Source organism: Sinocyclocheilus grahami, unplaced genomic scaffold (assembly GCF_001515645.1).
Source record: "Sinocyclocheilus grahami isolate Dianchi unplaced genomic scaffold, SAMN03320097.WGS_v1.1 scaffold589.1, whole genome shotgun sequence".
NCBI classification, from domain to species: Eukaryota; Metazoa; Chordata; class Actinopteri; order Cypriniformes; family Cyprinidae; genus Sinocyclocheilus; species Sinocyclocheilus grahami.
In genome coordinates, this window is record NW_015505768.1 from 109,676 (window position 1) to 123,198 (window position 13,523).

General features: G+C 38.5%; 1 protein-coding gene across 4 annotated transcripts in view; it reads left to right on the top strand.

The window, feature by feature from the left end:
* The first annotated feature begins 1,559 nt into the window (after positions 1-1,559).
* Positions 1,560-13,523, top strand: part of LOC107557118 (rho guanine nucleotide exchange factor 9-like) — a 27,585-nt gene continuing 15,621 nt past the window's right edge. Inside the window, exons 1-3 of one of the 4 annotated variants that reach the window (XM_016240448.1) lie at positions 1,560-1,725; positions 12,542-12,721; positions 13,049-13,132. In XM_016240448.1, coding sequence (XP_016095934.1) covers positions 1,717-1,725; positions 12,542-12,721; positions 13,049-13,132 — 273 coding nt within the window. In that variant the 5' untranslated portion in view covers positions 1,560-1,716. Of the gene's footprint in view, positions 1,726-1,810; positions 2,062-2,252; positions 2,464-12,541; positions 12,722-13,048; positions 13,133-13,523 lie in introns of those variants that run through there. The other 3 variants (XM_016240446.1, XM_016240449.1, XM_016240447.1) reach the window with 3 other exon arrangements.

Genomic DNA, 13,523 nt, shown 5'->3' on the forward strand with positions numbered 1-13,523 from the left:
ATCAAAGAATCACAAAAGTATTTAACATTAATAATAAGAAATGTTTCTTGAGGACCAAATCAGCATATTACATTGATTTCTGAAGGATCATGTGACACTGAAGACTGGAGTAATGGCTGTTGAAAAAAAAGAAAAAAGAAAATATATAAAATAGATATTTTAAACTGTAATAATATTTCATAATGTTTATGTTTTACTGTATTTCTGATCAAATAAATGAAGCTCGTGGGCATAAGAGACATTCAAAAACATAAAGAAGAAAATCCTTACCGACCCCAAAATTTCTGAAATAAATGAACTTTTCCACAACATTCTAATTTATTGAGATGCACCTGTATAAAGGCTCTGGCTCTCACTCCTGTGTATCTTCATGGCCATCAAGATCATCCTATAGAAATGAAGTGGTGATTCATATATCACATTAACTCCTTGTCTCTTGTGTGGCTGTGTATGTGTGTCTGTTGTCTGTGTGATTTCAATCACACGCTGTATATAATGCCTGATGGCAGAGGGTAATCTGCTACAGCACATCTCCTCTCACCAATGAGATCAATGTTTTCAGTATCATGTTACATTAAGCCTGCATGTGACGTTTAAATAATAATAATAAACTATTAAAAAATGAATTGTGTCCTTTAAAAAAATGAAATGATGGAATCAGTGAAAGCTGTACAGGACTGTACGTGTCTGTATGCTGCATAATTAAACACATCTGAAGTGCTGAGATTCATATTCAGAAAAACACCTGCATGTTGAATGTATTCTGATTTCGCCAAAAATAAACAAAGCTCTATACTGTTTTATTCTATTGAAGTGTTTGTTAAAAACAAATTAGTTTACTTTACCTTAAAAAGCATGGAAACAGATCTAACAAAAAAGTAAAAAAAAAAAAAAAAAGGAATGACATAATATAACTTGATTATGACTAGCAGCAAAAATTAAGCTGAAAGTAAGTAATCAAATTTCAGTTGAGAGAGCTATTACTTTTTACAATACTCGGGATTGTTTTGCATGTGATGTTTTGTGATAGGAGTGGGACGATTATATTGGGACCTTTTTATTGCTCTCTCTATCTTACGCATGGCCCTGGACACATTGCATGTATAATTAGCCAGGTTGTGTTAAAAAGATATATAGATATTCTGCGTGCTGCATGCGTGCCTCTGAATGATGTAAAACAGCATGCAATTTTTTCTTTGTTTTTGCTTACTGGACATTTTCTCGATGATGATGCGAGTTCCCAAGAGCCAATAGTTCAGCATTATTTTTTATTTATTTTGATTATGTAATGTTTGTAGCCTCCTCAATAGCAGAGTGAAGCACCCCTTCTTTTGACTGATGGTTGGCTCCTCAGTGTGTGTGTGTGTGTGTGTGTATGTATGTATGTGTGCACAAGCGCCGCCCATACTTCAGCTCTATTCAGAGAGAGAGAGAGAGAGAGAGAGAGAGAGAGAGAGAGAGAGAGAGAGACGTGTCCGAGGAAGCAGGCGAGTGAGAGGAATGTGTAGAGAGTGAAGCAGAGAGAGAGAGAGAGAGAGAGAGAGAGAGAGAGACTCCCACCTCGCCGTGAGAACAGAACGGTGTCGAACCGGACGTGCGTTTCTCTTCCATAAACCGCGCGTTGCTCACGGGGGCGCGGATACAGGGTTGCAGCTGGCGTCGGGGGCTCGAACCTGCGGAAAGGACACGGATCCAGGACCAGGACTGACCCTGAGGATGATGAAGGTGAGGCTGACTGTGATGCTCCCGTGAGCGCCATTCTTTGGCTTACCGACGGTCTCTGTTAACGGATACGAAAAAAGGAGGTTGGGGGAGAGGAGGGGGTGGATATAAACGAGCTGAATAGAGGTCACGAAAGCGCGATGTGACATCTCGACAACGTGAAGCATTCTTCGTGTTATTCACCTGGGAGGCTGCGAGTTAATGGACGCTCCCCCTCGCGCCGCTATCCGTCCGCCCGCGCGGAGAGACTCGCATCGTTCCAGTGCTATGGAAACGGGAGAGATGGAGCAAGCGCGCGACAGAGGGGGATACCCGGCACCTCAGCGCTGCCTCGGGCATGTCAGTGACGTTGGTATATTTAGCGCTTTCCTAAATGTGTCACGGCGCCCTTTAGAAGCTGTTCACCTTTAATTGAAGCGCGACGTAGGTGCGTGCGCAGAATCCGTTGTTTTCTGCTTCTGTCGCTTCGTCGTGGTTGTTTCTGACGCGAGTCCGCGTTTATTGATTATAAGCGACCGGCATTCCGTAGTCAAGTGTCCGGGCGCGCGCACGCATTTACTTTGACAGACATGATCGTTTGTGCGCAGTTTATCGGTGTCAAACGCGAACGCGGATTTCTAAGGACGAGAGATGCAAGCTAGGCCGGCGATGACGCTGCTCTGGCCTCTGTCAAGCGTTTGAGAGGATACAACCCTTAAAAGCGTGAAGAGTTGCGACGGAGGCCGACGGTCCTTTCGGCATGTAAGTACTGTGAAGCTCGCGCAGAAGCTTCTCGCGGACAAAATGCGCGAGTGGCGACCGAGCACGTGAAAGGATGCTCGCGTATTTTGTTTCCTTAGGGGGGGATACTGAGGTGTGTCCGCGAGCCGATCACAACGCTCTGATGATCACAGGTGCCTCTCACATCTTTAATTTCCTACAGTATGCACCATCCTACACCATCTTTGGTTTCTCTAATATTAAATAGGTCTAGGTTTAGGTCTGTTATAGAGAAGCCAATTATAATATTTTGACCTATAAGCACACTACATTTATTAACTAGTGATGGAGCTGGAAGAGAATTTGTAGGTCTTTGGCTGTATTGTGCGATCAGTGTATCCAGGCAGTTGCACCTGAATGGTCATGTATATTTAGGCCATGCCTTTTTGCACACCCCATTCATCCAAGGTTCAGGTTATAAACACAAGAGAGGTTGCCATTAAACCTGTGAGATTCCATTGCATGGTTTGTTTTAATCAGATTTCACACGTTTCTTGTGCAGGTCGATGCTAGACTGTAGTAGGGGAGTGTTGTAATGAATTTCATTTTAAAGCCCGCAGCTCAGTGTTTTTGCGGTACAGTTTGTCCCTAAACTGTGTAAAGCACACTATCATGGATATTTTAGATTTTGTGCCTAGATTTTTTTTTTTTGTGGTAATCAAATATAGTTGTTTAAAATAATTATGACTTGCATTTTAATTCCAAATGGTAAACAAAAACTTGTAAGTTATGAACAGCAAACCAAAATGTCATATGCCAATACAAATATGTCAACAACATGAAACGCAGGCTAACAGTTCGTAACTGACACTGTTTGTGTTCAGGTGTCACAAATGTGGCTTGTACACTTTTGTGCAATCTTTGTTGGTCTAGTAGACATTGAAAAGTGCTACATCCCCCCTTTTCTGGTCAGACGTGATTCTTCTTTGTTTTTAAATGTAGATGAAACTTTTGTGTTGATGTTAAATGAAACAAGAGACCCAGACGATTCAGGTGATACCAGTTCTGTCATTTAACACTATTCAAATTATAAATCAGATGTGCAAGACCTTCAAACCTCAATATAGGTTTGACATTTTCTGTGCATTTTTTACTATTTCTTTACAGAGACTTACAGACTCTGTGTTTTCACCTCAGATCAGCGATGGTCATGTATGATAGGGATTTCACCATTTCTAATTGGTTAAACTGATGGTGTTCCAACATGCTTATCCTTAACCTGACCCCTTCTAGAGGACAGAGGCATTTGGCCATTCTCATTAAAGATGATTATGGAATCACTGCTATCAGCTAAAACGTGAATCAGCGGAATTATTCCCTTGAACTCATGTTGCTCAAACCGTCAGCCTTAGTGCTTTGTGTGTTCACGCTGCAAGCACATATTTGCAGACTGGGGTTTTGTTGTGCATTGGAGCATAATGGTTCGGATGCATCCCACTGAACTGCTGAAACCATTGACTCACTGTCTCTACGGAAAAACAATATTGCTCCCGAAAACTTCACTGACGGCGTGCTGCCCCCCCCCCCCAAACATTTTTTTACAAAGGCTGTGAGTGGTGCGGTACCTCTTCTAAAGGTATATGTACCATTCAGGTATTTACACTTTAGGTACTGATGTGTACCTATAAGGTACTAATAAGCATCTTTAAAGGGTGAATAATTTACAAAGGCATACCTTTTATAATACTGTCGATAGGTGTACCTTTTGATAGCTTTTGTACCTTTTTTCTGAGAGTTTAATGACTTGTTTTAATTTTAAAACAGACTATAAATGCTTTATTAGCTGCCGCTTTTCCTCTAAAGCAAAGTAAACATTACATATAGCTGTAACTGCCATGTGATACGAAGCCACTGACACACCAAACATATTCAGCAATGTGTTTATGTTCTGTCATATAATATTAGAAACACCAGATGGGAAATTTTAGCATATTGTCACATGTAAAGCGGTTGTACGCACACATTGCAATTATGCATTGAGACATCAGTTAGCACCGGTGTGGGATGTTGAATGCTGACTGTCATTCTGTATTGCTAGGCTATGGCAGGATATTTCCCTTTTGCATTAGCATGCAGTCCTTCTCTCCCAACAGGTCTGAATAACCTGTTAACAGTGAAGGGAAGTCTGGGAAATGTACTGCCAGTGCAAGAGAGTAACTTGGGACTTGAATGTTGCAAATGACAGATTCTCGGCCTTCTTTTAGTGCGAAAATCTTGCATGAGTGCATATGTTGGCGTATTCGTTAAAACAGAAGCTTACGGATTCACTTTACATCCTACTCTCGAGACACCAGCAGCCTTTAATCCTGTCCTCTGTAGCCATCTTAAAATGCGCTAGATTCAGCTTGGAAACACTTACGTAAAAGGTGATTGCAGAACAACTGATGTATAGAGGTTTTCTAGATAGTATGGCGCTTCTGACCTCATGGTGCACGTTTTAGGGGTGCATTCTGGCCTTTCAAATCAGCGGCTTGAGGTTTCAGGATTGTTCCACTGAGCTGGTGTGCGACATTCACATGGAGCGGCATGTGCATCCAAAAATATGACTGCGTTAGTGCGGGAAAGAGCGGGAAAATCAAGAGAATGGCCAGATTTAGAAACATCTGCACTGGGAGCGTAGGCTGGGAATCCACCCAACCACCCACACACACAAACACACACACACACACATGCCTGTAACAAACATGCGTATCTTTTGCATCTTTAATGGCTGAAAGGCTTTTGTGCATTTTCTCCGCTTGTTTTAGGAACCGTGTGGGCAGGCAATGCTGCATGAGTTTAAAGCATTTATAATCTAAATTTAGACTTCAAGAAAAGTGCAAAATGTTTGATCAGGATGATTCATATCAACGTGGAGGGAATAACAGGCTTAAGCAGCATCATATGGCTAAGCAGCTCAGACTCAAGTAGGTCCTTAAAACATTTGTTTATAATGTTACTTCGCTGTCTGCACATTTAGTTTCGTTTATTATCTCTCCCAGCAAGATATGATGAGAATTAATGGCTATATGAGTTTATTTGTGTGTGTATGCAGTTATGAGAGCTTAATCCATAGCGTAGCAGTCTTATTTTAATGCAGTCTCTCTCTCTTCTGCTCTTTTCCCCTCTCTCTCCAGTTCTCTCTCCTAGACTCCTAGCCCACTGTACTCCGATTACATAATCATCCTCCCCAGTCAGGTGTGTGTGCGTGTGTGTCTATGGTGAGGCAGCATCCTCTGGTCTCTTAGATGTTCTGTTTTCCTTTTTTCCCCTCTCAATGGAGAGGGTTTGCCGTGCTATAGTCCTCTGAATTATAGGACTGTTCTGTCTGTACTGTAGTGCAGTAATAATGATACTGAATGAATGAAACACTTTATTTTCTGTTTAGACACCCAAAGCTCCTTGTTTTGTTGAAGGGAACTCAGGTACGCGGCATCAGGATGGAGTGATGGCAGTCAGTGAGAACTGAAGTGCTGACCTACAGCAGCTGTTCTGGTGGAGGGGTGGAGATATTAGATTATCGGACATGGAATGTTGTTAGAGGGCCTAATGGGTCATTTGGACCAGATGTTGAGGTAGACACCCTGTTGATTGTTTTTAGCCTCTGCTATGCCATTTGTCCAAGGAACCACAGCTTTCTTGGAGCAGAGGGTGTTGACATCTGTGCTAGTGAGGGGTAATTTCCTTGTGAATAACTGAAAATGAAAACTGTAACAAAACTGGTTTGAAACTTCGATATATCTAGATGGTGAACCATTGTGAGGTAAGATGTTAGCAGCTAAACATTAAATATTTTATTTGTACTATACTGTTTTAGGATAGCAGTGTTAAACAACAATAGTAATATGCAGTGATGTAAACTTTTTTTGTAAAATGTTGCGGTTTTGAATTAAAAATGCATGCTGAATAATTTACCTAATTCATGTAATTCATAACTGAATGTGGTGATGAATAGAAGTCTGTCTATCACAGACTGTCTATCAGTCTGTCTATCACAGACTGTCTATCAGTCTGTCTGTCTGCATCTATCTATCTATCTATCTATCTATCTATCTATCTATCTATCTATCTATTGCTCAATCGTTCTATCGTTCTGTCCATATGGCTTAAACCTTCAGACTTCAAAGTTTTAAAACTTTTTTCAAAATTGTAAACAAAGCTACATTCAAATTTGGTGTTTTTAGTTAAAAATTACAGTAATATGAAGTTACAATATGTAACAATTGTATTGTTCAAAATGTTCAAACTTTATATAATGAGCAAGTACATACGTATATCCATTTTCCAATTGTATATATCCTTATTTAAGATAAGACATATATCCAATTGTCTTATCCTTAATCACTATGGTTAGCCTATAATAAGTGTTTATTCAGACTATTTTAGACTGGTCAGGAAGACAACCACTGTGGAGTAACTCAGTACCTTTATGACTCATATCCATAAACAGAGAAAGTATCTCCAGCTACAATGTTCTTCCGCTAGGCACATTCAGTTTTTTTTATTAATGGCAATAGCAGCAAAAGTTACAGTGTACCTAAAATTTATTGTAATTCTACTTCCTTACATTCACATTTGAATTGCAGTTCTGATTCCACATTCTACCTCAATTCAGATTCAGAAATTGTAATTGAAAAGGTATTTTCTATTCACTTTTGAACCCTGGCTATGAGGCATGTTACATTTATCTAAAGCCAGAAGCCAGAGAAGCCAGAATGGTCTAAAACAGCAAGTTAAGATCATCTCTTGTCAGTTGTCAGTTTAAGAGAAAGCTCTGTGATTTGGGTCAAATGTTTAACGGATGCCCATTCAATTAACCTGTTATCCATAATCAATTAAATGTGTGTGAGGCTGTTGACTAAAGGACAGCAGTTTTGTAGATGTGTGCACCAAGGCATTCACACAGAGAAAGAGCAACTGAGCAAGACATTGAGAGAGAAACAGGAAGAATGTTCCTGAGTACAGTTCATTCATGCAGGAATAAAGGCAAGGAGGAATGAAGAGACAAGATATAACACACACACAAAGTCATGGCCCTCTAATGCTAGTTTTACTGTACTGCTGTATTCTCACTGTTTATGAACAGATTGCCTCGATTTTGCTCTTATAAACACGATTTCATCCCGCTAAATTCAACACCATGCAATCTGATAATCTCAGGGGCTGTTACATCATTTTAGTGTGTGTGCGCGGTGTAATATTTCAGTGTGTGGTTGATAGCCTACAGCTCTGATACATGCAGTGCCACATAATTATATCTCACATGAGAATAAGCTGTGGATGAATTGGGATGTTTAGGGTTGTACATGATCCTCATCAGCTGTTCTCTTTTTCTGTTCTAGTGTGATCTGATGCTAGCTGGGACAGGAACACAGCTTTTCCACTGCAGTTTTTCTGACTGATTTGCATAATCCTACTGCCTACTGTTCCCTTTAGAGAGAGAGAGAAAAAAAGCACGTTGCAACATTATTGAGACTGCATTGAGAGACAATTCTTAACTTCTTAGTCGTATCTTCTCCTTAACTCAATATTTAGTTTTTAACGTAATAAATCAAACTTATCATTTGTTTCCTTATATTAGTGATGAATTGGTTGAAACGATCTCTGAATGATTCACTGACTCATTAAACGTTGAACTGTCTTTTTCCTAATGAGCCGAGAACTGATGAGTGAGATGATAGTAAAAACATTTGGAGAAAATGAAGGAAATATGTTTATGACTTTACTGTATGACAGTTGGTAAATAGTATTTTATTAAAACATACAAAATTCATTCAAGAGTTTTAAATGAACTTCATGGACAAATCATGGTACAAACAACAAACCGAACTGTGAAATTATAATAAGCAGTACACTCTAAAAAAAATGCTGGGTTTTTTTTTTTAACCCAAATGCTGGGTTCAGCCTGTTGGGTCAATTATTGGGTTATTTAATTTTTTTTTTACCCAGGTACTGGGTAGTTTGTATGACATTGTATTCCTATCAAATTATTACTGTATAAATAGGAAAACATCTGTAATCTCACATTTTTCCTTTTTTGTTTAAATGTAAGTCGCAGCTAACATCTGCTTGGAAGACTAGCCTTCCACAAAAGCAGCATTCATCACCGGATCTGCACTCAAAGCGTACGAGGCACCGGCGCCACCATGGAAGTTTCACCTCCCGCTAAACGAATGCGCGACCAGGGCACAAACACGACATGACTTCACTGTTATTTATAACAAAGTTTCCATGCGCTCCACAGATTACAATGGGAACACTATTGATCTAGTGCGCCAATGTTGTTACAGCTGTGGTCGCGCTATGCATTTGACAGGTTTAAACTTAAGTGTCTGACAGACAAGATGGCACGAGGTAAAGCTGTTTTTGATGTAACTTTTCAAACACGACTGACTATAAGATAAGTCATGATTATAAGTTATTTAATGAACTTGAACAGCCTACTGATAGCAGTTTTCTTCCCACTGCTCCTGTCATGTTCGAAAACCTTTACTGAATGTTTTTGAAGATTTTATGATTGTAAAAGACTGACTTGACATTGAATAAAATATATATATATATTGCATGTGAGCTGTTCTTGTCCTGTATAAAACAGATTTTAGAATGCATTTTTATTATTTAAAATGAAAAACCTTCAATAGGTTGACTGACCCAGCACTATGTCAAAAAACGACCCAGCAAATAGGTTAATATATAAATAACTCAGCATGTGTTCTGTCCAATAATTACCCAGTGCTAGGTTGCCAAATAACCCATAAATGGTTGTTTTTAACCCAGCATTTTTAGAGTCTATAATTATTAATAAAACATATTATAAATATATTAATGAAGCAATATCACATAAGCAAAGTGTCTCAGGCAATCACAGCCTTCTTGATATTTACAAAAACAGCACAATAGCAAATGTGATACTGCTTTTATACTGTAAAAGTGAGTGAGCAAGAAGTTATTTTTCGAATAACCTGCATTTTAGACACTGTCGCCAGTAATTTTGTCAGTTTTTGCTTTGCTAATTAAAATAGTTTCAAAAACGACAGCAGAATTAACAAGAGCAAAGCATCACTAAGAAACACAGTAATGCCGTTTCGTTGCTGAATGAATTGAGTGAATCATTCAGTGTACATAAACAGCCATTTGTTTCCTTCCTGCATGAATCAGTGTTTGAATAAATAGGTTAAATGAATAATTGAATGATTCATATGCTCACTTGTTGCCACCTACTGATGTAACAATGTAACTCACAGCAAAGAGTGAAGGATCGCCACTACTAATGAACGAATCAACATTTAAGGCCTGTACACAAAGCTGTCGAGCAAGTAATACAGATGCAGTCACCATATCCACTTAGAAACATGTACAAGACCCAAATAATGTGTTTACACACACAGATACATATCACCTCTGAAGAAGATTCTGTACAGTAGATAAAAGGAATATTGATGGTGGAGCGATAATTCAAACCCTTAAAGGCTGTGTATATCTGTATGTAATCGCACGCACACACACACCCACACACACACACACGTGTGTGTTTGTGTTGAGTAATTCAGTGCCCTGTACACTTGAACAGCAGTAATGGAGTTTAGATATCAGATCAGCGGAGAACTGTTGTGACACTGAGATAACAACTGCCGTGATGTGTATCAAATGCAGTTGCTTTATACAAATCAAACAGATTTTACTGTTTCTGCTGACAACATTTAAAAAAAATCTCTTTAAATGCGCAAAAGAGAATTTTTTACAGCTTGGCTACCTCTGAAACAGAGAGAGAGAGAGAGAGAGAGAGGAAAAGAGCCTGGAGTTGTGGGGGTGAAATCTTGGAACTGATTATGTATGAGTGTTTCTGTGTAGAGAATTACCCAGCCATCATCTCAAGTCACTGTCATGGGCTTGTATATGTGAAAGTCAGCAGGAAGCAATACTATAACGCATCTCGTCTTTACTCGAGCATGGAAGCCATGGTTACTCAAGCACAGCGTCTCTATAGCTCTGTGACCTTGTACATTGCCACTTCCTTCCTATATGAACACAAAGGAACCGTGAGATCCAGTTAATTTCAGATCTGATTGGGAACCGGTTCAAAAGAGACTTTGGTGACAGCCACATTCTGTATATTTCATTAAATTAACAGTCACAATGGAATGTTTTGGCCAATTTGGTTGAGGTGTGCTGTTTGAATGGAATTGTAGTCAATAACTAGCAGTCTGTTATAACCACTGATCTATTAAAATGATCTATAAAAGTGAAGCCACCGTGCCGCCATATTGGTATTCCCTAATATTCCCATACATTTCTATTGAATTAATAGGAAATCACACAATTTTAATGAGAAAACATCACCAAACAAGTCAACATTTTTATATCTTAAGTGTCACTGTTCAATTTTACAACGCAAACGCCCTAAGCATGTAAATGGTTATTTGTTTAATGTCTGGAATTTCTCTTGCATATTAAAAAGTTACATTCTAATACATTACAGTAGTGAATATCAGAGATGAACATGATGAACATCAGATGCTCAACATATGCATTACAAATGACAAAGTGCTCATTCTGAAATCTGAATAAAGATTTATGCTTTGTATACGCATACCTCTCAATTTGCCTCTCAATTTTGTTATTCACTGTTTATGTAATTTTGTTGTATTTAGTGTATTTATTATACAGTAGGCTAACTACAGATGTTTCAATAATGATTTCTTCAACAACATTCATTTTGAAGCAGGTAAATTAATCATTAATTCAACATATATACATAACATTTTACTCCTATGGAAACGGTTATGATAGTAAAAAGCAATAGAATTTGCGCAAGTCTGAAATACATAGATGTTGCTCAATCAGGACATTAAAAATATACATATAACTTATTCAGAGAAATAACGCTGACTACATACGGTATACACTTAAAGAACATGAAGCTTTTATTTCCAAGATTTGAATTTCAAAACAACATGGAGCAATATAGGAACAGAGGGTTGTATTGTATTATTTATTGTATATTCGAATCAATTTCTGATACTAATACCAGATATTTATTCATGTTTAATATTTCCTTCATAATTACGTATATAAAGAAATATATTTTATGTTAGATCAGTGACCTGTGTCGGTAGTGTGCAGCAGACACACCCACCTAAACGGTTTGAATATAGCCCATCACTTATCCTGTCCGAAAAGACCATGAACATTGCAGATAACATCTGAAGTCAAAATTAATTTACATACACATATCTTTAAAACTAATCCTGTGTGACTGATACGCTTCAAATCGGATGATTTTAGGTCAAGGTCAGTGATGCACTCTGTTGGTAGGGAGTAAGATAGCCACTCTTACACTTCCGGTGGCTTCACCGCCTGACAGCAGTTAGAAACAGTGGTTATAACTAGCTTTTAAAAAAAAAAAGTTTTATAATAATAATTCAATAATAGGATAGTTTAAATACGAGTTTGATATAGTTCAGATATTTTATTTATAAATTATTTATAATAATATAATAAATGGTTATTGAGCACCAAAGCATGTTAGAATGATTTCTGAAGGGTCATGTGACACTGAGTAGCTCTGCTGAAAATGCTGCTTTGCCATCACAGGAATAAATTACATTTTAAAGTACATTAAAATAGAAAACAGTTCTTTTAAATTATACAAAATAGTTCTTAATATTTCATTAAGTATTAATGTATACTGTATTAATGATTAAATAAATGTAGCTTTGGTAAGCATAAGAGACATCTTTTTTGATTAAGCAATCCTTTCAACCTAAATTTTTTGCTGTTAATACTAATAGGTCTATCAACTTGTCTCAGTTAAAAAAAAAAAGCTGAAAATTTGGGTATTTTGTTTATCCTATCAACCTCGTCTGCTCCGTTTCAAAACCGAACCAAAGCAGTTAATACAAATCCAAACGAGATACAGCATTATATCTCAACACCCCTGTCAGTTTTGTTTCCAGAGAGGTGACTGTGGAGTGGAAGCCAGGATGTGACCGTTTGATGTTAATCCAGAATGTTTCTGATGTTATGTAACTGTTGTCCTCCTGTAGCTTATCCTGCGTCTACTCCATCTATCTCTCTGTAGTTGATCAGCGGGGGCTCTGTAGTGAATGCCGAGGCAGTATGGGACCATGTGACCATGGCTGACCGGGAGCTGGCTTTCAAGGCTGGCGATGTCATCAAGGTGTTGGACGCCTCGAATAAGGACTGGTGGTGGGGTCAAATCGACGAAGAGGAGGGCTGGTTTCCTGCCAGCTTCGTCAGGGTGAGCCCATCTCTGACTTTTAACACTTTCCTGTCTGACATACCTGTCTGATGGCCACCTGTCTAACAAACACCTGGCTAAGACACATCTGCAGAACCACAGCTGTTTTCATATCCAATACCGTTTTTAACTGGATAGAAGTCAGATTAAGCTGTTTAAAAGAGATGCAACACAATATAGAAATTGACAATATAACACATTTTCAGGTAAAAAATTCAATATTAAAGACATACAGTCACACCTCAGTCAGAAGAGGTCACATTCTTCCCTTTAACGTCCATCTTGAATCCAAACTCTTGTTTGTGTTGCTGTTGTTGTTTCTCTAAGGTGGAGTCCCACCCCCCTCAAACCAAACAGCTTTTTTATATCAACCCTGTCGCTGCATCACGCTTCACAAACACCACGGCTAAGGTGCGTTTTTTTTTCAAAACCACTGCTTACCGTTTGACCGTTGAATGCATCCCATCGCTTACTGCTCCCATGCTGTCGCTGTGTTCCAACGTTTCGTTTCGGCCACAGTCGCTGTGCTTCGCTTCCATGGCAAATTATCTTCATGCCGGTGACAGTCTGGGTCTGTCAGAAAATACTGAAATAGGAAAAAGATTTTGTTAATGTAATGCTGACTCAATTATGACATTTAACGATGACTACTACCAATATTTCCCTCTTTTCTGACAGTATTTGGTGACATCTTGTTTTTTTTAAATTTTTTTTATACTGTGACTTGAACAGATGTTGGTCTTAATTTGAGCCTCTCTGCCTGCTAAAGATCTATCTTTAATCACATTTATATATATATATA